Source organism: Pecten maximus, chromosome 19 (genome assembly GCF_902652985.1).
Source record: "Pecten maximus chromosome 19, xPecMax1.1, whole genome shotgun sequence".
NCBI lineage: Eukaryota > Metazoa > Mollusca > Bivalvia > Pectinida > Pectinidae > Pecten > Pecten maximus.
In genome coordinates, this window is record NC_047033.1 from 31,945,924 (window position 1) to 31,972,390 (window position 26,467).

The 26,467-nt window shown below is 36.0% G+C and overlaps 1 protein-coding gene across 1 annotated transcript; it reads left to right on the plus strand.

The window, feature by feature from the left end:
- The first annotated feature begins 427 nt into the window (after nt 1–427).
- LOC117317810 lies at nt 428–10,236 on the plus strand. The gene is made up of 2 exons (XM_033872750.1): nt 428–3,019; nt 7,818–10,236. Exons 1-2 carry the CDS (start codon nt 2,173–2,175, stop codon nt 10,208–10,210), a joined length of 3,240 nt encoding a protein of 1,079 aa, XP_033728641.1. The 5' UTR covers nt 428–2,172; the 3' UTR covers nt 10,211–10,236.
- Nucleotides 10,237–26,467: the final 16,231 nt, after the last annotated feature.

Here is a 26,467-nt window from a genome sequence, read left to right on the forward strand (position 1 = left end):
TATGTCGGTATAATACTTTCATAGTGAAAATCTGTGATTTTCATAAAAAAATCTTATTTTGTATTTTTTCTTAGAGATACTTGTTTTTCTAAATAAGTTTAAGTTTCAGTAAAATAAAGGAATCAGTTTAATAATCTAAAAGAACACAAACTTCTTAAGGTTGTCACAAGGTTGTCAGCTTTATAGTATATACTTTAGAATTACAAGTTCCTTTGATAAGTGTTATAAGATTCTACCCACGCTGTGACTGACAAGCCTAGTATAACTAAGAAACAAAGATTATATGCATAGTTAATGTAACTTTATTTACTTTGCAAAGTATACACCGGTCCATCCAGATCTATCTTCTTTGTTCTCGGCTAAGACGCCGTATGGCATTTACAGTTTTATTGTGATCTTACCTCGTCAGTTAATTAGATGACAACAGTGTCAGGTACTAAGTGTCAATTAGCGACAGTTCGATTAGATGCGGGCGCGTCACGTCACGGTAAACCAGATAGTTTTATTGTCTGACCAATACCTCTGATCCGATTGGCGGAGGTCAAGCTGACCAATCAGAATACAAAGTTCCTTCGGACAGCTTGCTTAGATTGGTAGTGGACGTGGTCAAACTCTTCACTCAGAGCTTGGACGACGAATAAACAACACCAATCTTAAGCAGCTGTCTATTTTATATTTCCAGGTAAGCAAATTTATATTTCACTTTTATTGTAAGTATTTTCTACTATATGTACATATTCTTTTTTAATCGATTTGCAACAATTTGCAAATCTTGTTGATTGTTATTTTCTCTATAAACAATGTCTAATTTGTGATTTTGAATATAAATTCATTATTCTGTATTTCATTTTTATGTACATGTATTTCGTGTCGCAGTCATCCTAACAAAAGAAATTATCGAGTACGAGTTTTTAAACGTTCTCAAATTCAAGCAGTATTACTTGCTTTTTGTACTATTAACTCTAAGGTGGATTTTCTATTATAGAAATAAATTTACCTTACGGTTATAATTATTAAGGAACTGAATATTTGCGGTTCAGTATTGTGTAACCATTATTCACAAACTTTTGATAGAGTTATCTCCCTTGTGAGATCTCCGTACAAAGGAATGGCTGCAGACAGTTGCGAAATGCATACTGATCTTTTTAAAAACCATAATCTATGGTTAGGTATGAACTTCTCATTGAGGTAATTTTGTAGAATATTGATTTATGATCTTTTTATTGTCATCAGACATGTTATGTCACTATATACTTGTCCCGATCTTGTTAGGTGTTTACTTTTCATGTTTTAACGGTACTTGTCATTAATTTCTAGTGCGCTCGATTTGCACATGAGTTATAGTTATGACAGATTACTAAATGATCGTACTTGTAGAATGTATATATTTCTAGTTTAATCCCGGATTAGCCATTCATCAGGCTTTACAATACAAAACCTCTTCTCAGAGTTAATGTTGATATCATAACTGATATTCTGTCAGGAATATTGGTAGGACCGGAAGTGATCACCACATACCGGAAGTAGTTAGATTAAAGTGAAAGTAGAAGTTGTTAATGTAAACAAAAGGTTCAAACCTTACTATGTGGTCAACTTTATTAATTTGTTTTCTTTGTTAATAATTTTCATTTGAAGATTTTTATTCGTCAGCTGTAAGTTGTATTTCTGTAGTTGTAGTATTCAATATCGATTATAAATAATAGATTGGCTGAATGTATATATATTATTCCTAGGCAGTGTAACTTCTCATAGCTGAGTTGAGTAGGTTTTACCATAAGCTAATTTTCCCCATATTCCCCAAGTCAAATCAAAGTATTCAGTATAGTATATATGTTCCTTATATACAGTAAATCATTATAATGTGTATGTAGTTCAATTTTATATGATTGTAACTCTTTTATTGACAACAGATACTTATATTGTACTGCTAGGTCAATATCAATTGTAATGTAATTTACCAATATACTGTAATGTTACATTGTATATCAAATTATTGTGTACTGTTATATCATGTAACTCTTCACTCAGAGCTTGGACGACGAATAAACAACACCAATCTTAAGCAGCTGTCTATTTTATATTTCCAGAATACTCAATACTCTTCATCTTTCAACGATACAAAAACAAACAAAAAAAAAAGTTATGAAAACTTGGTGGAGATCCTAAGACCCGATGCCTGTAAACAAACCAATCAACTACAGAAATCTTAGAAGCCAGACCACAACTACAGATCAGGAATTACCAGACAACCAAGTGGAATTAAATGGTTCGAGAGAAAATATAGTGGAGGAAATAGACATTCAGCCTCAAGAGCAACCAGAAGAAATCATGACGCACATTCAGATTAGAAGGTATGATGGAACAGAGTCACCACAAATATGGTATTCAAGCATGGAGGCCTGGATGAAAGTTCAGGGTTATACAGAATCAAAAATGCTGAGTGCATTGCCATTAATTCTAGAGGGTCCGGCTGCTCTCTGGCTACAAACACAGCCACAAGCCTCTACAGCATCTCTTGCAGCATTCAAAGTTGCATTTTTCCAAAGGTTTGGAATCAAAGACAATGACATGTCATTCATGTCACTAAAACAGGACACCACAGAAAGTGCTCTCGCCTTCATTGAAAGGGCAGAAAAAACAGGACTGGGAGCAGCACTGCCCGAGTGTTATAAAGTGAAAGCTGCTGTTCGCGGACTAAGCCCGAACCTCAGAAGCAGAGTGATTGGTAAGGAACCAACATCATTTTTGGACCTAAGGAAGGCAGTTCAACTAGCTTCAGAGGAGTTAGACTGTTTTGAGTCACAAGAAGTCAAAAACATTGATTTTTTAACAGAAAGATTCGCCCAGATGTCAAGGAATTTCTCTGAAACAATATTACAGCAAGTAAATCAGTTGCAGCATCAAAACCAAAATCAGAATCAACAACAGTGGAGACACAAACATCATCAGAGACAGGAACCACACAGAGATCAACAAAGACAGTCAAACAGGAGCCAACAAAGACAATGCCAGGGTTGTGGTAAGTCATGTACTGATCGCACACAATGTCCTGCTTTCAAGTTGACCTGTTATAAATGTGGAAAATTAGGTCACATCAAACCTGTTTGTAGAGGTCAGAGAACGGCTCATACATATACTAACAATTCACAATAGGGATACGCGCCTTTCCCTACCAAGGATAGGCACCTCCTAAACAGCACTAGCACTAATTCTCATAGGGCACCATCAACTTATTCAATAGGTAAGCCTTCACCTACTAAATCTACTCCTTCCAAGGGTGTAGGTAAGCATGTCACTAACGTTAACCTGGTCACCCCTGTCGATAGAAACACTGTGAGCGTTGAATTGTATGGTACACCTGTTAAAGCTTTAGTAGATACAGGAGCATCTATCTCATGCGTCGCTTTGCCTTTGTTAAAGAAGGTCAATCTGGATATGTCAACGTTACAAAAGTGTTCACCTATTAGTGTACTAGTAGCAGGCGGTGAAAATCACTGCAGTTTAGGGTCGGTGTCCTTGCCCATTTGTTTTGGTGATATATTTATTTCACAAGTGTTTCATGTCTTTGAAAAATTTCATCAACCCCTCATTCTAGGTATGGATTTTCTTGAGAAAAATCAAGCTGTTTTTAATGCATCTTCTAGAACACTTCAGCTTCAGGAACCTACATCCAATACAGTTTTCGGTAGACACCAATATAGGGATAGCTAGAACTTCCACTTGTACCACTGTACCATCCATGTGTATTTCAAATATACAGGTAGATGTTTCCACACTCCCTGTAGGATCTAATGTGTTACTTGAGCCCCTACCAAATCTGCCTAAGCTAGGTATAGCAGGTGCTAAATGTGTTGCTGTGGTACACTCTGGTAAGAAAACTGTATTACAGGTTATGAACCCCACAGACAAAGATATAGTCATTTTAAGAAATAAGGCTGTAGCATCAGTATCTGTCATTGACAATGACAAAATAACATCCCTCGAGACCTCATCAACTTCTGATCAAGGTAAACAACATGTCACAACTTCATCTTCTTCTGAATCACAGGAACTATCATTTGATCTTGAAAATTCTGATCTTACGGAGAAACAAAAACATGTTCTACTTACATTTCTGCATAGTAATAGATCTGTCTTTGCTACTAACTTGTCAGAACTTGGAAAAACTAGCTATGATTTTCACACAATAGAAACAGGGGAAGCTACTCCTATACGTCAAAGATTCTATAGACAATCTCCTGAGGTCAAAGCGGAAACAGAACGTCAAATTCAAGAGATGCTTGAGAATGATATCATCTCTGAATCAACATCTATGTGGCAATCACCTGTTGTTATGGTTAAGAAGAAAAATGGTCAGTTACGCTTTGCAGTTGATTATAGGAAACTTAATGCTGTAACTAAACAATTCACCTTCCCTCTACCTCGCCTTGAGGATGTTTTTGACTCTATAGGTGAAACCAAGGCTCAATTCTTTTCCAGTCTTGATCTAGCTTCAGGATTTTGGCAAATTCCAATGGATCCTCAAACAGCTCACAAATCAGCGTTTGTTACACCTACAGGTGTGTACCAATGGAAACGAATGCCATTCGGACTAGTTAATAGCCCGGCTAGCTTCCAATCTTTGATGACTAAAGTCTTAAGAGATCTGAATTGGAAAACATGTTTAGTCTATGTAGATGATATCTTGGTCTTCTCTCGTTCCTTCGAAGCTCACCTTCAACATCTTCAACAAGTCTTTGATCGTCTCAAGTGTGCAGGTCTCACTTTGAAACCCAGTAAATGTGCCTTTGCAAAGCCCCGTGTACATTATCTAGGTCATGTTATCTCCAAGGATGGTGTTGAGGTAGATACCTCTAAAACAGATGCTGCTAAATCATTTCCCACCCCCAAAAACCCTAAACAGGTGAGATCATTTCTGGGACTCTGTAATTATTACAGGAAATTTGTAAAAGGTTACAGTAAGATAGCAGCACCATTACATGAACTTACCAAATTGGACAAAAAGTTTGAATGGACCTCTGACTGTCAGAATGCCTTTGATTCTCTCAAAACTGCTCTTACCTCTCCTCCTGTCCTTGCGTATCCAGACCATTCTAAACCTTTTATCCTTACCACGGATGCTTCTGGTGAATCAATCAGTTATGTGTTGGGACAACTTGATGATCAAAAGAGAGAGAGAGTTATCGCCTATGGAGGACGCTCACTAAACACATGTGAACGTAAGTATAACATCTCTGAACGAGAAGGTTTAGCGATAGTTGAAGGAATAAAAAACTATCATGTTTATCTTGCAGGTAAGAGTTTCACTGTCTATACAGATCATTGTGCACTTAAATGGCTTAAAGATATCAAACAACACTCAACAGGTAGGTTAGCTCGCTGGTCAGTTCTTCTACAAAGTTATGATTATGAAATAATCTACAAAACAGGTAAGAAAAATGAAGTTGCTGATGCGCTGTCAAGGAGACCCTATGACACTTCAGAGTCTTATCCCATTGAAGACAGTGTACCTTCTGCTGATGTTGCAACGATCCTAGACTCACAATCTTCTCTACAAGTGACATTTGAGTACTCTAACAGTCAGTCAAAACCTGAGTCAATTTCTCAGATTTCTGATCCTGTTTCTCTTGATTCAGTTTCGTTGTTACAAGCCCAGTGTCCTGATTTCTCAGACCTTTATCAGTATCTCCAGACAGGTATATTACCAGCTGGTAAGGTCAATGCAGACAGAGTTCTGTCTCTTGCTGATAGATATGTATTACTTGATGACATTCTCTATCATCTCTATTACTCTCGTTCTGCTAGAAATGGACAACTTCCTATCCGTCAGCTAGCAGTACCACGTTGTTTGAGAGAAGATGTCCTTAAATCCTATCATGACAGTCAAGCAGGTGGAGCACATTTAGGATTTGATCGCACATACCACGCAGTACAACTTAAGTACTATTGGCCTAAAATGTATCAGAACATTTCAGACTATATTCGTACATGTGATACATGTCAAAGAATTAAGAAGCCAACAAACATGAGAAATGCCCCACTCACTCCCATGCCTGTGACAGATTCCTTCTATAGACTTCACATGGATATTTTAGGTCCTATCACCACTTCAACTGAAGGTTACAAATACATCCTACTAATTGTTGATTCATTTAGTAAGTGGCCTGAGGCATTCCCTCTTAAAACTCAAGATTCAAAAGAGATAGCCAGAGTACTCTACTCTGAAATTTTCAGCAGGTATGGCGCACCACATACCATTGTTAGTGACAGAGGACAGAATTTTCTCTCTAAGATTGTCACTGCTGTCTGTGAAATATTTCAGGTTACCAGACATTTCACCAGTTCTTATCACCCCCAAACAAATTCAACTTGTGAGAGGATGAATAGTACACTTGCACAGTGTTTACGGGCTTATGTTGATGAAAATCAACAAAACTGGACAGAATTTTTGCCAGGTATTCTCATGGCATTCCGAATGAGTCCCTCTACTCAGTCTTCAGAAATGTCACCTTACCAACTCTTGTATGGTAAAGAGATGAATCTACCATTTGACACTTCCCTTATTCCTAAGGAAGGTATGAATAAAGATGCCAAATCTCATGTTTTAGCTCTATTAAAGCATCTTAAGTATGTGAAGGAGTTAGCAGAGAAAAATATTACAGCTGCTAAAGCCAAACAAAAACAGCAGCATGACAGGAAAGCAAAAGAACCTCAGTTCAAGAATGGAGATCTTGTTTTACTGCATTCTACTAGAGTACCCCAAGGTCTCTCTTCAAAGTTGCATAATCCATGGGATGGTCCATTTTACATTGCGGATATTGGTCCAAATCATACTTACAAACTTCGGCGCTGTAGCACTCACAAAGAGTTGAAATCGCTCATTCATGCCAATAGGCTAAAAGTCTATGTGAATCCTACAAGTAGAGTTATACTTGATCCTCCAGCTCAGCGAATCAGGCAAGATGCCAACTTGCATCAAGCCCCAAGGCAAGGTAACGCCAATTCTTCGACAAATGATAGCAACTTGCATCATGCACCTAAGCCAGGTAATGTCAATAATCAACACACAGCAGGTCGTGATATTCCTATATCACAGGGACCAAGTACATCTTCAGGTCGTGGTATTCCTATATCACAGGGACCAAGTACATCTTCAAGTCGTGGTATTCCTATATCACAGGGACCAAGTACATCTTCAAGTCGTGATATTCCTATATCACAGAGACCAAGTACATCTTCAGGTCGTGGTATTCCCATATCACAGGGACCAGGTAATTCTTCAGGTCGTGGTATTCCTATATCACAGGGACCAGGTAATTCTTCAGATCGTGGTATTCCTATATCACAGGGGAACCATACTTCCTCGTCTCAGAATGATACCAATGTACAATCTGACACACAAGATTCTCAGCAAACTTATCCAATTGATAGGTTGCTTCGTTACAGAATTCGAAACGGAATTAAAGAATTTCGTGTTAAGTGGAAAGGTCACTCAGACAGAACCTGGGAACCAGAAGGTAATCTCCCTGCCTCATTAGTTAGAGAGTTTCATATCACAAAGACACAACACGGAAAGAAACGCAGGAACAAACAGTCCAATTTGACTTGTTTTTCACAGCAATAGATTGTATTACAGCTGAGATTTCGCTATACTTTCATACCATTCTCTTTCAATTCTCTCTTCTTTCCTCGTTAGTGTTATGTTACTAAGATGTTGACATTTGTTTGTCAATTTAGTGCTATGAAGTCTCCTGGCCAGAGACCCCTACCGGTATACAGATCACTAATTGAGTCTTATTTTTCTTATTCTTCCTTAGGTGTGAATAGTGTATCTCAAATGTGGACCTTTTTAGCTGTGATGTTCCTCTGCATTCCCTTAGTTGTCGCGGAGTCGTCACCAATCCAGAGGTTGAACTATGGAATTATGTTCGAACCTACAACTCTGTTACATCTTGGACAAGAATATTGGACTCACACATTCAAGATACCTCTCCCCTCACCCATGTACTTACCAGGAATTCCTTCATGTCAAAGACAGACATGTAAAGTGGCAAACCAAGTCGTCACTTCATTGAACAATCTACGCACTCAGTGTATGTCTAATGTCAATTCTACGGTAAAAGAAATTCATCGCCTCATCCCACACTCGTACTTTCCAAATACCCTTAGTTCTAGTAGATCCAAACGTGGTTTACTGGACTTCATTGGACAAATTTCCAAGTCGTTGTTTGGAACCGCAACATCAGATGATGTTGAGGATTTAAAACGTCACATGCAAGTGTTAAACAATAACAATGTGAAATTAGCAAGAGCTATGGCTTCTCAGAGTCATCAACTTACATCTTTCATGGCTGCAGTGGATGAACGTCTTGATAACATTGTTGAAATTGTTAAAAACAATCATGATCAGACTATGACATTGTCAGAGCAATTTTCTGCTTCTTTAGATGGCATTGAGCATGAATTAGTATTATTAGAAAATCTGATGATCACTCAGATTAATGCCACATCAACATTGGACAAACATTTAGAACATGCTAAGTTAGCAATTCATGATTTAGCAAAAGGCAAATTATCTCCCTTTCTACTCTCTCCTCAGATAATGAGATCAACTTTGAAACAAGTTCAAAACATCATGTCTTCTAAGTACAAAGGATTTAGCATAATACATAATGATCCATTGTATTACTATCATAATGCCAACTTTGTGTATGCCAGACATCATTCTATGTTGTACTTACTTGTGAAAATACCTATTTCACCATTTATCCAACCATTACATGTCTACAAGGTATATTCTGCACCTGTACCTGTTAATTCAACATCTTCTCATGCGACACAATTGTTAAACACTCCTGAGTACTTTGTTCATACCAGTGATAACCAGCATTTTTCAACTTTGTCACACAAGCAATTACAAGAATGTTCTGGATCAGACATTTTATATTGTAAGTTTCAAGTAGCCCTTTCATCAGTAGCAAAATCTTCTTGCATAGCAGCTATCTTTTATAATCAGAAAGATATGGTAAAGACTACTTGTGATTTTAGATTTTTACCTGATATACTCTCACCGGCTATTACAGAGTTAGCTCCCTCTAATCTGCTTATGTATCAAATCCCTATGTTAGCCTTAGACTGTCCTAATGGTCAGAGGATAATTAAAGGTTGCTCATTTTGTGTAGTTAGGATACCATGTATGTGTACAGTTACAGCAGGAAATCTGTTTGTACCTCCTCGATTAGGTCAATGTAAAAATGATACAAATGACATTTCAGTCATTCATCCAGTCAACCTTGCTCTCCTTCAAGAATTTTTTCCTAGCTCACAACATGCTTCCATTTTTGGTGATACATCTTATCCAGATTTTGTTCGGGTTAAAATCCCAGATGTAAACATTTATAATCATTCATTCACTGAAAAATTAGCTACAGATCAGAAATATCACTTAAGTTTAAAGAAAATTGTCAAGACAGCTAAAAAGGGTGAAATAGTATTCAAATCCTTAGCTGAATCTATGTTAGAAGGACAAATCCCATTTACTTCAGGAACATGGCCAGACACTAGTGGTGTAATTGCATTAGTAGGGACAGCTATTTCAGGCATAGCAATAATCTTAATTTTCTGTTTGTACTCAAAACTAAGGAAAATATCAGCTATGATGTTACTGGTTCAGAAAGCTCACACAGTTCAAACTGTTACTGTATCACCTCAAATTCCCAGCTTTCATTTCCAAAGTCTCCCTAATCCAACCTCATCTTACACCATTACTGAAAATGTGTATAACTCACTAATGACACCATGGCCATATGTAACACTGTCACTTTTAACTACTGTTTTCATTCTAGCTTCAATTTACTGCATTCGCAGGAAATTTCATAATAATCACAAGACTGCAATCTTCCTTGAACTTTCCTCTGGCACGGCATGTGAACTAGTTCGTATAGCTTCCTTACCCCTTTGTCCTGATAACTGGACAATATCTCCCCCTATTGATATCAATAACATTCAAGTGTTTGGCAGGATCTTTCCTGTACTCAGTGTGGAGTGGTCAGAATTCTCTATTATTAATAACAATAGTAAGCACAGAATTTATCCAACTAACAAGGTTCGTCTGTCACCTATGCAAGCCCATTCCATTCGGAAAATCTTAAGCCAGCCTTATGCTGCATACACTTTGGTTTGTCATCATGGATATTTCCATCCACTTTGAGTTTGAAATTTCAAACCAGTCATTTATGCGATTGATGTGAATTTATGAGACACATTTTGTTCTCATCTGCTTAAATTTGTTAGCCTATTCAGGCAAGAGAAGTTTGATATACAAAAGGCAGAGCTGATGTTCGCTCTTGCTGCATTTTTTTATTACTTGTAATCATTGACCACTTGTTGTGTTCATATGTATCTTATACATTTTTCTCTCAAGATGTACATTATCTTTGTGTTTCAATATGAATTGGATTTATTTTTAGTTATTACTTGTTCAACATGTTCTGAATCATGACATTTAGAGTTTTCTTCATGATTATCTCCCTTGACATGGTATTTATTGCTTAAATTTTTTCATGATCATGATTTTTCTTCATATCCTTGTATAAAATTAGAATAGGTAGGTCTAGTTTTTACTACATATCTTGCTTGAGCCAGATATATTTACGTATATATATAAACCTTTAGAGAGATGCAAGGCTTTGTCATCTTTGAGGACAAAGATTTTTGTGACCAATAGGGATATTTCATAGTGAAAATCTGTGATTTTCATAAAAAAATCTTATTTTGTATTTTTTCTTAGAGATACTTGTTTTTCTAAATAAGTTTAAGTTTCAGTAAAATAAAGGAATCAGTTTAATAATCTAAAGGAACACAAACTTCTTAAGGTTGTCACAAGGTTGTCAGCTTTATAGTATATACTTTAGAATTACAAGTTCCTTTGATAAGTGTTATAAGATTCTACCCACGCTGTGACTGACAAGCCTAGTATAACTAAGAAACAAAGATTATATGCATAGTTAATGTAACTTTATTTACTTTGCAAAGTATACACCGGTCCATCCAGATCTATCTTCTTTGTTCTCGGCTAAGACGCCGTATGGCATTTACAGTTTTATTGTGATCTTACCTCGTCAGTTAATTAGATGACAACAGGTACTAAGTGTCAATTAGCGACAGTTCGATTAGATGCGGGCGCGTCACGTCACGGTAAACCAGATAGTTTTATTGTCTGACCAATACCTCTGATCCGATTGGCGGAGGTCAAGCTGACCAATCAGAATACAAAGTTCCTTCGGACAGCTTGCTTAGATTGGTAGTGGACGTGGTCAAACTCTTCACTCAGAGCTTGGACGACGAATAAACAACACCAATCTTAAGCAGCTGTCTATTTTATATTTCCAGGTAAGCAAATTTATATTTCACTTTTATTGTAAGTATTTTCTACTATATGTACATATTCTTTTTTAATCGATTTGCAACAATTTGCAAATCTTGTTGATTGTTATTTTCTCTATAAACAATGTCTAATTTGTGATTTTGAAAATAAATTCATTATTCTGTATTTCATGTTTATGTACATGTATTTCGTGTCGCAGTCATCCTAACAAAAGAAATTATCGAGTACGAGTTTTTAAACGTTCTCAAATTCAAGCAGTATTACTTGCTTTTTGTACTATTAACTCTAAGGTGGATTTTCTATTATAGAAATAAATTTACCTTATGGTTATAATTTTTAATGAACTGAATATTTGCGGTTCAGTATTGTACAACCATTATTCACAAACTTTTGATAGAGTTATCTCCCTTGTGAGATCTCCGTACAAAGGAATGGCTGCAGACAGTTGCGAAATGCATACTGATCTTTTTAAAAACCATAATCTATGGTTAGGTATGAACTTCTCATTGAGGTAATTTTGTAGAATATTGATTTATGATCTTTTATTGTCATCAGACATGTTATGTCACTATATACTTGTCCCGATCTTGTTAGGTGTTTACTTTTCATGTTTTAACGGTACTTGTCATTAATTTCTAGTGCGCTCGATTTGCACATGAGTTATAGTTATGACAGATTACTAAATGATCGTACTTGTAGAATGTATATATTTCTAGTTTAATCCCGGATTAGCCATTCATCAGGCTTTACAATACAAAACCTCTTCTCAGAGTTAATGTTGATATCATAACTGATATTCTGTCAGGAATATTGGTAGGACCGGAAGTGATCACCACATACCGGAAGTAGTTAGATTAAAGTGAAAGTAGAAGTTGTTAATGTAAACAAAAGGTTCAAACCTTACTATGTGGTCAACTTTATTAATTTGTTTTCTTTGTTAATAATTTTCATTTGAAGATTTTTATTCGTCAGCTGTAAGTTGTATTTCTGTAGTTGTAGTATTCAATATCGATTATAAATAATAGATTGGCTGAATGTATATATATTATTTCTAGGCAGTGTAACTTCTCATAGCTGAGTTGAGTAGGTTTTACCATAAGCTAATTTTCCCCATATTCCCCAAGTCAAATCAAAGTATTCAGTATAGTATATATGTTCCTTATATACAGTAAATCATTATAATGTGTATGTAGTTCAATTTTATATGATTGTAACTCTTTTATTGACAACAGATACTTATATTGTACTGCTAGGTCAATGTCAATTGTAATGTAATTTACCAATATACTGTAATGTTACATTGTATATCAAATTATTGTGTACTGTTATATCATGTAACTCTTCACTCAGAGCTTGGACGACGAATAAACAACACCAATCTTAAGCAGCTGTCTATTTTATATTTCCAGAATACTCAATACTCTTCATCTTCCAACGATACAAAAACAAAAACAAAAAAAAAGTTATGAAACAGGCATCAGGTGGTCTTATAACGGGGGTGGTCTTTGTTGAGAGTTTTGTCATCTGAGTGATGTCAGTGAGGTCAATGATCACACAAGCTAGTACATATTACATTATATACATAGACAATTCATTGTGTTTAGTTAAAATGTGTTTTTCAATGTATAAGTAAACATACATCATCATATATTATCACCATCATTATCAGCCTATATCATCATCATCATGCATCATTATCAGCATATATATCATCATGCATCATATATATATCATCATCACATATTATCATCATCATCATGCATCACATATTATCATCATCATGCATCATATATCATCATCATCATCATCATCATCAAGCATCATATATCAGCATCATCATCGTCATGCATCATAAATTATCATCATCATCATGTATCATTATCAGCATATATCATCATGCATCATATATCATCATCATCATCACGCATCATATATCATCATCATCACAAATCATATATCATCATCATCATCATCATGCATCATAAATTATCATCATCATCATTATCAGCATATATCATCATGCATCATATATATATCATCATCACCATCATCATCATCATCATCATCCATCTTCCATCACCATCATCATGTATCATCATCTTTATCATCATAATTATCCTTATCAGCACCATCATTATTATAATCATCTTTCAAAGTCATTAATTTTCATCTTTATCATAATCATCATGCATCGTCATTGTCATCTTCATCATACATCATTACATATCACCATCATTATCATCATCATTACCATATCGCACATAACATACATTTATCATTATCATCCGCAACATCATTATCATCATCATAATCATCCTTCTCATGAATAGCTTCTTTTACTTTTTGCACACAGTTCACCCATGGGTACATTCACACCCATTCTCACACACATATAACTGACTGACTTCACAACAAACACACACAGATACAAAAAACATGTAAAACACATGAACAAACTACACATATAACAATTACACATCCTATCAAGGGAGAGAGAGAGAGAGAGAGAGAGAGAGAGAGAGAGAGAGAGAGAGAGAGAGAACTCGAGATTGCTATATTGTGGGGTTGTCTCACTCGTAAAAAAACCAACATTGTGGGGATAGTTGGGTTTTGTGGGGAGATAATTATCTCCCCACAATGAAAAGGTCATTTGTTCGCAATATTTTTGCTAAATCAATCTACAGTTAAAAGCCCTAGAATCCTCCTCACTAATACGGACAGTGAGAAATTGTAACTCTCACTGCACCGTGAAACGTACGTCTGACGATGCTGGGTAATTTTTGTTCGGAAGTGATCGGTATTTAACCTTAAGCTCATGTTAAAATTCTCTCCATCCTCACAACGTATGTTATGATGCTTATTAATATCACCAGATTCAATTAAACGCTCTATAGGTCACTCAAGCGTCTTGGTGAATAAGACAAAGATGAGATATATCCCACGTAATAAAGGATTCTTCCGCTTTAAAAGCTTTAGGATATATCCATTTTCACGTCTGAGGTAACTACAATAAGATATAGCGTGATGAAACTTCAGAATATGCAAAATCGGAGTTTAAAGCAGTCCTTTTCGCATTTGCAGGATTTCAGTGTCCTCTGATCTAATTTAATTTTGAACTTGATGTCACGTGGGAAATGGCGTGACACAGCAATTAAAATATAACAAACGTTCTTCCTCCGATTATAAGTCATCTATAGTTCATGTTAATAAGAACCGGCTGTAGCATGCCTACAATAAATAAGCAATTACCCACAATCTTCCCGCATTGTCTATCATTCATTCTCACTCCCAACAATTTCTAAGACAAAGATGAGACCTCCCCACAATTCGCCACCCCACATTATACCTCATTCATTCTCCTTCTCCACAATATCAAAAACACAGTACTGTAAGTGGTGGATGCGACACTTTATTTTCATATCTAAAATATCACTCTTGCAGAGCAATAAATGTTGCTACCCGATTTAAAATAATGTATAGCTGTAGTAATCGCTTCCTCTAAGCAGACCTACATGTGCCCAAAAAGCAGATTCATGGCATTTAGCTCAAAGTGGATGACCTTAAGCAATAGAGTAGACTATATTATACAAGAATAGAAGTGCCAAAATGTTCTGAAAGTACGCAAGCTGTTAAAAGTATATAACTCTACGTGTAAAAGATGGTGACAGATTGAAGATCACACAGACAAATATCAAGGAAAAGGCAAAGACAGAGTTTTCATGAATAAACAAGCATATAAAAACCAAATATCATGCCAGAGATATTAAAAATGCTTTGTGAATGAGTAAAATACTAAAAGAATCTATAGAAAAAAAAATCACGCTAATGAAAAACGCGTATCAGACCCAGATTAATGGACTATCTTGAGAGCAATAATAATTCGTTTTAGTGAAAAGAAGATCAGCCGTATCACAAATCGTCATTTGACCACTGGGCAGAAATATTAAACCTTGGTGAACCAATTTATAGAGACATTTGAAAACTTCATAGAAGATTAGTAGGAAAAATACAGTCGTAGATTTCCCGAAAGAAATCTTTAACCTCAAAATGACACACTGTAACAAGCATACTGAGTACTGTACGATACATATATGGTCCTTTTATCAGTGTCCTAGGTTAAATTCACATTTTTCAAGAAATGAATTGTCTAGAACACTGACAATACTTTTCTGAAAATTGTTATAGTGCCCCTGAGCCAATTGTCCTACAAGTTTGTCTGAAATATAATGGTCATTAATAGGTGTGTGAAGTGTCATCAAAATCCCTTATGATATGAAAAACGCTCGAGTGTTGGCAAGAATTTTCCAAAAAATAAATAAAAGTAACGGTATTAATGTGTTACTTAATTTACATTAACGACCTGCCGACCTACCTGATCCAAAATTGGCGTATCTATTTGCTGCCGCGAAGATACGCCAAAACTGCAGAAGACAAATTAAACCCTGGTCATGATTGCTCAGATTCCATATGGGCAACCGTAAAGATATGACCGTTGGGGAAATTACGAAATTATGGACGAGAGAATACCTCATAATTTATCGGACAAGTTTGAGTTTTTTGCTTATTAGGTCAAACTGAAGGTCAAAGTCACCGTTACTATTTTTGAAACTAAATACGCATGTAAGACGATTTTTTTATCAGCGCCTCGGCAGCTTCATTCCTGTAGGGGTCGTTATCAAATTTTACACAAATACAGAATATATATGGGACCATACTACGCTCCTCAAACCAAGTCGAGCTTCAGGGTTATCGGATCAATGTCAAGATCACTGTTACTGATTTAAGAAAGTCCTTGACAACGTTCAAACGGCTTCATTGCTTGAGGAATTTAGCTCAAACTTCACAATTACAAGGACCATACTGTCTTGGACAATTTTGAGCTTCAGAGATGTTGGGTTCAGGTCAAGATCATTGTTACTAACTTTTGTGGAAAATGCATTATCAACGCTCTAGCGGCAACTTCAAACAATTACATGTATTTACTCAACTAAACTCTTTGTATTTCTCCGCACTGTGATCCCCTTGTTGAAGATAATACTTGGCAACTTGTGTTCGTTGCAACGTCAATTTTTATTTAGCGGGTTATTGGTTTGTAATGAATCTTTACTCTGGGTTCTGAGCTACTTTACTACAAAAACTTTTAAAATGTTTGAAGCCATCCAAACTTTTCCTATAAAAATTAAAAGGTTTGAATGACATTGCTAATTACGTATATTTCGAAACGTTATTTTAACTTGTATAATCAACATTGTTTTATTTGAAAACTTTTAACATTTCTTACGAATTTTCTATTTTGAATGAGCATCTATATTTTCTCATAAGTACTAGTGATTCTGGCAAATACTCCCTTACAACATCAAATAGGAAGGCGATAACTCCGTAAGTATCTAATTCATTACCACTCCCAACAATTTCAAATACAACGGTGAGACTTCCGTCAAACCGTCACCACAATGTACCTCTTTCATTCTCGCTCCTCACAATATTGCCAGTACAAATATGTGTTCTCTCCAAGTACCTCACCCCAAAATGTATCTCATACATTCTCTCTCTCCACAATATCGAATAAAAAGGCAAGACTTCCGTCAAACCGTCAACCCATAATGTACTTTTTTCATTCTCTGTTAATCTCACAAAATATATCAAATACAAAAATGTGTTCTATCCAAGCATATCACCCCACAATGTATCTCATTCATTTTCTCTCCCCACAAATCCAAGGATAAAGGTGAGATTTCCGTCAAACCGTCACCCCACAATCTACCTCTTTCATTCTTAGTCCCCCCAATATCGAATACAACGGTGAGACTTCCGTCAAACCATCATCCCACAATGTACTTCTTTCATTCTCACAAAATACAAATGTATATCAAATACAAAAATGTTTTGCTCCAAGCATATCACCCCACAATGTATCTCATTCACTTTCTCTCCCCACAAATCCAAGGATAAAGGTGAGATTTCCTTCAAACTGTCACCCCACAATGTACCTCTTTAATTCTCACTTCTCAAAATATATCTAATACTAAAAATGTGTTTTCTCCAAGCATATCACCCCACAATATATCTCATTCATTTTCTCTCCCCACAAATCCAAGGATAAAGGTGAGATTTCCTTCAAACCGTCACCCCACAATGTACCTCTTTAATTCTCACTCCTCAAAATATATCAAATACAAAAATGTGTTTCCTCCAAGCATATCACCCCACAATGTATCTCATTCATTCTCTCTCCCCACAAACCAAAGGATAAAGGTGAGATTTCCTTCAAACTGTCACCCCACAATGTACCTCTTTAATTCTCACTTCTCAAAATATATCAAATACAAAAATGTGTTTTCTCCAAGCATATCACCCCACAATGTATCTCATTCATTTTCTCTCCCCACAAATCCAAGGATAAAGGTGAGATTTCCTTCAAACCGTCACCCCACAATGTACCTCTTTAATTCTCACTTCTCAAAATATATCAAATACAAGAATGTGTTTTCTCAAAGCATATCACCCCACAATGTATCTCATTCATTCTCTCTCCCCACAAACCCAAGGATAAAGGTGAGATTTCCTTCAAACTGTCACCCCACAATGTACCTCTTTAATTCTCACTTCTCAAAATACATCTAATACTAGAATAGTGTTTTCTTCAAGCATATCACCCCACAATGTATCTCATTCATTTTCTCTCCCCACAAATCCAAGGATAAAGGTGAGATTTCCTTCAAACCGTCACCCCACAATGTACCTCTTTAATTCTCACTTCTCAAAATATATCAAATACAAAAATGTGTTTTCTCCAAGCATATCACCCCACAATGTATCTCATTCATTCTCTCTCCCCACAAACCCAAGGATAAAGGTGAGATTTCCTTCAAACTGTCACCCCACAATGTACCTCTTTAATTCTCACTTCTCAAAATATATCAAATACAAAAATGTGTTCTCCCTCAGTACATCACCCCCATATTGTATCTCATTCATTCTCTCCTCACAAACCCAAAGATAAAGGTGAGATTTTCGACAAACTGTCAACTAACAACGTTCCTCTTTCATTTTGTCTTCCCACAATATTAAATACAAAGGTGGGACCTGTCCAGAGTCCGTCATACCATGATTTACCTCATTCATTCTATAAACAATAATAATCTTTATTCAGTATCAAAGACCTCCAGCCCACAGTACAATGTAGACGTATTACATGATATTCGTTCCAAAATACATAGAAGATTTTAACTAATATACACATATAAAAACAAAGTGTTGAAGTGTGTATACATACAGTGCAGTTTTAAAAACTAAATTGATTATGTAAAAGTATAATCCAATCAAATTCATACAAGTTGCTGTATAAGGTCATAATACATTTAAGGCAAATCATGGTTGTGAATCATACAGCTAAACAATGTTTGTCAAAGAAATCGTACACTTAATAACATATGTATATATTCTCATTCTTGTATATGTACATCTCTGTAATTTTCACCGAGTCTTAATGCATTTCTTAAGAAAATTTCCGAAATTTCACGATGCCGCACATCACTTTACGATGTACAAAACTTGTCAATAAAGTCTTTTTGTGACACATGTGTAGCACTCACAGAGAAAGTGAAGTTGATCTTCAACCACATAGATACCATACTCAGTGAGAAAATATAGTTTCTTTCTGATCTATCAACACATTTTCTCTATCAGCATGATGTTCACTGCATCGAAAAGGGTTACTGCATTACCTACATTAAATCTGCGTTAGGAACGTACCTGTAATCTATATTTCTGAAACACAGCGTTGTACCAGGATTGTAAAAATACATTAAATATGAGTCTACTTGTCACATTTTGTTGAAAAGGTCAACTTTTAATATTACCTGGTTTAATAACAATTCACAAATTACAGAGTAAAACTTATCATTTTGTTCTTGTGACTCTACCTGCAGAGTCAAAGAAACATAATCTCATAGCAGGCTCTAGGGTCTCACTTAGAACGCATGCATACTATTTTTCAACCAATGCTTCACACATCGAAGCATATGTGTTACATGTAAAGAATATCTTCCCAATTCATCATATATTAGTTTTGTTTGCACTGAAGTGTACACCCGAGATGAACCTTCAAAACCTCAGAGGTACAGATTGTATAACATCCTCTTTTGAAAAGCCTCAAACGCAAGATTGGTGTTATCATGTGGTCGTTGAAGACAAAACTCGATCTTGGTGTCTAATCTGCCAGCATGAATGACATTTTGAAGCATATATAAAACCTTACCAGTTTGTTGTGTCAGAGTGCTGCGACACAGACCCAAGGAGATTTTCGGAGCGAAAATGCCACCCAGATATTTATAGATAAAAAAAAACCCTAATAATTTCAATACGTTTGCCTTTTCAAAATCAACTTTTGTCCATTTTCAATGATACTTCCTCTTCTAAACACAATAATCTTGGTATCTCCAAGATTGGCTTTCATTCTAGATTTTTCAAAAAAATATGAAACACTATCTACAAATGTATAGTCACAGAATCGGATCGGATGGAAATGTCATCAGCATTTAGTATCGATGTAATAATATCAACATTCAGTTGCAATACACCACGACATTCTTTGTCTCGCAACATTTCAAGTAGTTCATTCAAAAACAGCACAAAAAAGCAGATGATTCACCATACAGCTCTGTCTGATTCCAACATTAGATTTAAAAGTTCAATACGTCAACCTTTATCCAGGATTTAAACTTGGAACATATACATCGTACCATTGTTCTATCAAGATACAGTACAGCCTCTCCATTGTTCGTGTTAGATACTTTTAAACAAGAGCGTGTAAAACAAAAAATATAATCTGTATTGTACATGTATTACTAAAACCAGCTCTATAGCCAATCTAGTTTTTCACACAATTTGTTATATGCATCACACCACAAATTTAACCTACCTTTATTATGTATTGGTGAAATGATTGGCATCGCGTTAACAGCCAGTCACTCACATTCACTATCCCACCATTTGGGCTGTCCAACCTTCCTGTCAACATCGCTACTTTTACAGACGAACATATTAGGTAAAATAGGGTTGGTTCAAATTTAGATGTTCTTTTCTAGTAATGGCAAACCAATACAATTTATAACGACCACGAAACTGAAAATCCTAACAAGATATTTACACCTACATTAATGATCACGCATCGGATACCATTCATAATGATCTTCTAAATCACATTTACATTTCTGATTCTATAAAACCAGAACTCAATATATACGCTGTATCATTATAAGCAACACAGAAAATATTGCTGTGTCATGAAAATCCCAATTCAGACTCATTCGATGAAATTTTTACACGGAGACTCCTTAAAAAGGCGTCTTCTGCTTCGTCGACAACACCTGTAAATCTTGGTGAATACAAACGCACGAAAATAGGTCATTATGACGACCAGAAACTGATCATAGTCAACTTGTTGTGAGCTTGTCTGTCAATTAAACACTTTAGATTGGAGGATGCAGGAATGATGCTATCCCGAAATGAAAAGCACAAAAGGGAAATTCAAATCACCACGCTTATAATTTATTACACAGCTAGTAAGATGAAATATTGTAAGATAGTTGGTAAGAGGGTTTTTTTCAGTGAAATTAGTATTTGTAGTGAGGAAGCATGTACATATAAATGTAGAGAGTATACTAGCTCAGACTAACGGGAATTTCCCTTTAGCTTAGTGGTTGGATGTTTGCCTTGAGAGCAAATGATCGCTAGTTCGAGCGCCAGTGCGGGCAAGGTATTTTCATTACTCCTTCCTATTATAGATTCGGTGCCGATGACCACCCCAAGTGAAAGCTATAGGAGATTGAGAGACTTCATTGGAGCTATTAAAGAACCTTGGTTGTGGTTGACTTCGGGGGCGAAGACTTTGTGAAGGAGGGAATAGTGTAAAATTAGAGAGTATACTATTTTTGAGATCAACTTATTAGCTCTGACAAGTGGGAATTTCCCTTTAGCCTAATGGTTGGATATTTGTCTTGAGAGCGAATGGTCGCTAGTTCTAGCCCAGGGCGGGCAGGGTATTTTCATTACTCCTTCTTATAATTAATCATAGAAAGAAAAATGGAGTTTATGAAGGTGACCTTTTAGGATGGCCACACGTCCGCGCATCGGTTGTGCGCAACCAATGAAACAAAAATCGTGTCAGTTGTCGTCAGTGCTATAGGCCTATAGGTCTCTGATGTTTGAAGTCATATAATTGAAAAACTGAAAATAAATTAACAATATTGGAACAAATTTCTACCTTTTAAGCATGCATATCGGAAAATTATCTAATAAAAATCAGTATGTTTTACGATTCTAAAGTGATATAACTTATTCGAATTGGTGATATCACTTATTCGTTTCATTAAGTGATATCACCTATTCGAATTGGTGATATCTATGGGGCGCCGTTTTACTATTTATTCCCATTTGGTGATATCACCTATTCGAATAGGTGATATCACATATTCAATCAGTGATATCACCTATTCGAATAGGTGATATCACTCATTCGAATAGGTGATATCATTTAATGAAACGAATACGTGATATCACTCATTCGAATAGGTGATATTACCCATTGGAATAGGTGATATCACTTAAAAATATTCTTAAGTGATATCACCTATTCGAATTGGTGATATCACCTATTCGTTTCATTAAGTGATATCACCTATTCGAATGAGTGATATCACCTATTCGAATTGGTGATATCACCTATTCGTTTCATTAAGTGATATCACCTATTCGAATGGGTGATAACACTTAATGAAACGAATAGGTGATATCACTCAAATGGGAATAGATAGTAAAACGGCGCCCCATAGATATCACCTATTCGAATGGGTGATATCACTTAATGAAACGAATAGGTGATTTCACTTATCCGAATAGGTGATATCATTCATTCGAATAGGTGATATCACTTAAAAAGTTCTTAAGTGATATCACCTATTCGAATAGGTGATATCTACAAATCGGAATAAATAGTAAAACGGCGCCCCATAGATATCACCTATTCGAATGGGTGATATCACTTAATGAAACGAATAAGTGATATCACTTATTCGAATAGGTGATATCACCTATTCGAATTGGTGATATCACCTATTCGTTTCATTAAGTGATATCACCTATTCGAATGGGTGATAACACTTAATGAAACGAATAGGTGATATCACTTATCCGAATAGGTGATATCACTCAAATGGGAATAGATAGTAAAACGGCGCCCCATAGATATCACCTATTCGAATGGGTGATATCACTTAATGAAACGAATAGGTGATTTCACTTATCCGAATAGGTGATATCATTCATTCGAATAGGTGATATCACCAAATCGGAATAAATAGTAAAATGGCGCCCCATAGATATCACCTATTCGAATGGGTGATATCACTTAATGAAACGAATAGGTGATATCACTTATTCGAATAGGTGATATCACTCTCACCAAATAGGAATAAATAGTAAAACGGCGCCCCATATAACTAGATTTGATCAAGATCAAAACACGGGATTTCCAACAAGAAAATGATCGCAGACATGTTCTCGTTCTGACGAACGCTTTTGTACGTTTTACCTACGATTTCTCTTCGTTTCTCTTCGCTTCCCTTCTTTAAACAATCTTAAAATAACGTTATCTTTCACATACGATGAAAATACACCGTTTTAAAAGAATTTGAATTTTTCGATTTTGAATCATTTGACCTCCGTGAATCGTATATCTCGTACCTTGTATCGTGTTTACTGTACTGTGAATCGTGTATCCCGTACCTTGTATCGTGTTTACTGTACTGTGAATCGTGTATCCCGTACCTTGTATCGTGTTTACTGTACTGTGAATCGTGTATCCCGTACCTTGTATCGTGTTTACTGTACTGTGAATCGTGTATCCCGTACCTTGTATCGTGTTTACTGTACTGTTAATCGTGTATCCCGTACCTTGTATCGTGTTTACTGTGCTGTGATTCGTGTATCCCGTACCTTGTATCGTGTTTACTGAACAGTGAATCGTGTATATCATACCTTGTATCGTGTTTACTGAACAGTGAATCGTGTATATCGTACCTTGTGTCGTGTTTACTGTACTGTGAATTGTGTATCTCGTACCTTGTATCGTGTTTACTGAACAGTGAATCGTGTATCTCGTACCTTGTATCGTGTTTACTGAACAGTGAATCGTGTATATCGTACGTTGTATCGTGTTTACTGTACTGTGAATTGTGTATCTCGTATCGTGTTTACTGTATTGTGAATCCTGTTCCATGTATCGTGTATCCCGTATTGTATCATGTATCCAGTAATATTTATCGTCTATCCCGTATCGTGTATTCCATAGCGTGTGTACCGTATATGGTACCTTGTATCGTGTTTACTGTACCCTGTATCTCGTACCTTGTATCGTGTTTACTGAACCGTGAATCGTGTATCTCGTACCTTGTATCGTGATCGTGTTTGTCATACCGTGTATCGTGTTTACTGAACCATATATCGTGTATCCCGTACAACGTATCGTGAATCCCGTAACGTGTATTGTGTATACTGTACCATGTATCTCGTACCAAGTACCGTGTATCTCGTATCAAGTATCGTGTATAACTACAGTGTACCATGTATCATGCATACCGTACCGTGTATCTTGTACCAAGTACCGTGTATCTCGTACCAAGTATTGTGTATACCGTTCCGTGTTTCGTGTTTACTGTACCGTATATAGTGTAGCACACACCATGTATAGTGTTTACTGTATCGGATGTCGTGTATCCCGTAAAAATATTGTGAATCCTGTACCGTGTATCGTGTATACCATACCGTTATCTTCGGGTTTTTTGTTTGTTTGTTTTTGTTTTCGTTTTGATGATTTAACCTTGAAACGTTGCAAATATCTTCATAGGAGCATTTTCTTCTATAGAGGATCAAAATAAACAGATTTTAAAAGAATTTGAAATTTTTGATTTTTTGTCATTTGACCTCGGTGACCTTGAACGAAGGTCAAGGTCAATGAAAAGTAAAATAATTTGTAGGCATTTGTACATGCTATGACTGTGCCAAATATCATATCTGTGTATGTAAAGATATTGGAGCAGAGGGTAATTAAGTGCATTTTTGGGGCAAATTTGAATTTTGGCGGGAAAACGAACATTTTTCAAAGTGCCATTTATACGTCATTTTTTAACGCACAACCATAAAACTTGCACAGTTCGTCTTGATTAATCATGCACTTTGTAATGCAATCAAAACATTAACTCATTTTGAATTTTGAATTTTTGAACTTGATTTGACCTCGCGCTTAGACCTTGACCTTGACATATTTTCTGATAACATATCGCAGAGAAAAGTGAGCCCCGCCAATGAACTACAAGTTGCACTGATTGTGCAAGGATCAATACGAACGAACAAAGAGCTCGAGTAAAAAGAATTTTTTTTAATTTTATTTTTTTTTATTATTTGACCTTGAATGTAGGATCAAGGTCAATGAAAAGTAACTTCTTTTGTAGCTATTCATACGTTCTATCGTTGTACCAAAAATAAAGTCTGTAGGTGTATAAATGAAGGAGCTGAAAGCAATTAAGTGCATTTTTGCCTGATTTTTGAATTTTGGCGGGAAAAACTTTGAAATTTTCAAAGTGCCATATCTCCGTCAGTTTATATCCGATTATCAAAAAATTTGCGCACTCCGTCTCAGTGGTTCATGCCCTTTCAAGCGAGATGAAAAAAATATTTAGTTTCAGAAATTTTTGTCTGACATTTTGTTTACCCCATAGCGAGGTCGTGACCTTGACATATTCTCTCATAAGATGGCATAGATAAAAGTTAGCCCCGACCATGATCTACAAAACTCACTAGGTGCCTATGGAATCGAACGAACTTTCATGAAGTTATGGCCGTTCTAAAATCGTTTTTAAAAAATCTATTTTTAGATCTGTGACCTTGACCTTTGAAGTTATGATCACCAAAATGTTAGTGTAATGTTCGGCTTGAAGTTCTCTATCATGTACTAAAATATGAACGTTTTGTCCGTTTCCGTTTTCGAACGAAAGTGTTATCAAGAAGTGTTAAGAATAATAAGAATAATAATAATAACTAGATTTGATCAAGATCAAAACACGGGATTTCCAACAAGAAAATGATCGCTGACATGTTCTCGTTCTGACGAACGCTTTTGTACGTTTTACCTACGATTTCTCTTCGTTTTCTACTCGATTTTTCTTCGTTTCCCTTCTTTAACCGATCAGTTGACCTTCTAACGTTGGAAACATCTTTAAAATAACCCTTTTCTTTCACATACGATAAAAATAAACCGGTTTAAAAGAATTTGAATTTTTAGATTTTGTATCATTTGACCTCCGTGAATCGTGTATCTCGTACCTTGTATCGTGTTAACTGTACCCTGTATCTCGTACCTTGTATCGTGTTAACTGTACCTGTATCTCGTACCTTGTATCGTGTTAACTGTACCTGTATCTCGTACCTTGTATCGTGTTTACTGTACCTGTATCTCGCACCTTGTATCGTGTTTACTGTACCTGTATCTCTCACCTTGTATCGTGTTTGCTGTACCTGTATCTCGTACCTTGTATCGTGTTTACTGTACCTGTATCTCGTACCTTGTATCGTGTTTACTGTACCTGTATCTCGTACCTTGTATCGTGTTTGCTGTACCTGAATCTCGTACCTTCTATCGTGTTACCTGTACTGTATATCATACCTTGTATCGTGTTTACTAAACAGTGAATCGTGTATCTCGTACCTTGTATTATGTTTATTGTACTGTGAATCGTGTATATCATACCTTGTATCGTGTTCACTAAACAGTGAATCGTGTATCTCGTACATTCTATCGTGTTAACTGTACCCTGTATCTCGTACCTTGCATCGGGTTTACTAAACCGTGAATCGTGTATCTCGTACCTTGTATTATGTTTACTGTACTGTGAATCGTGTATATCATACCTTGTATCGTTTTTACTGTACTGGGAATCCTGTTCAATGTATCATGTATCCTTAAACATTTATCGCCTATCCCGTCAACAAGAAAATGATCGCTGACATGTTCTCGTTCTGACG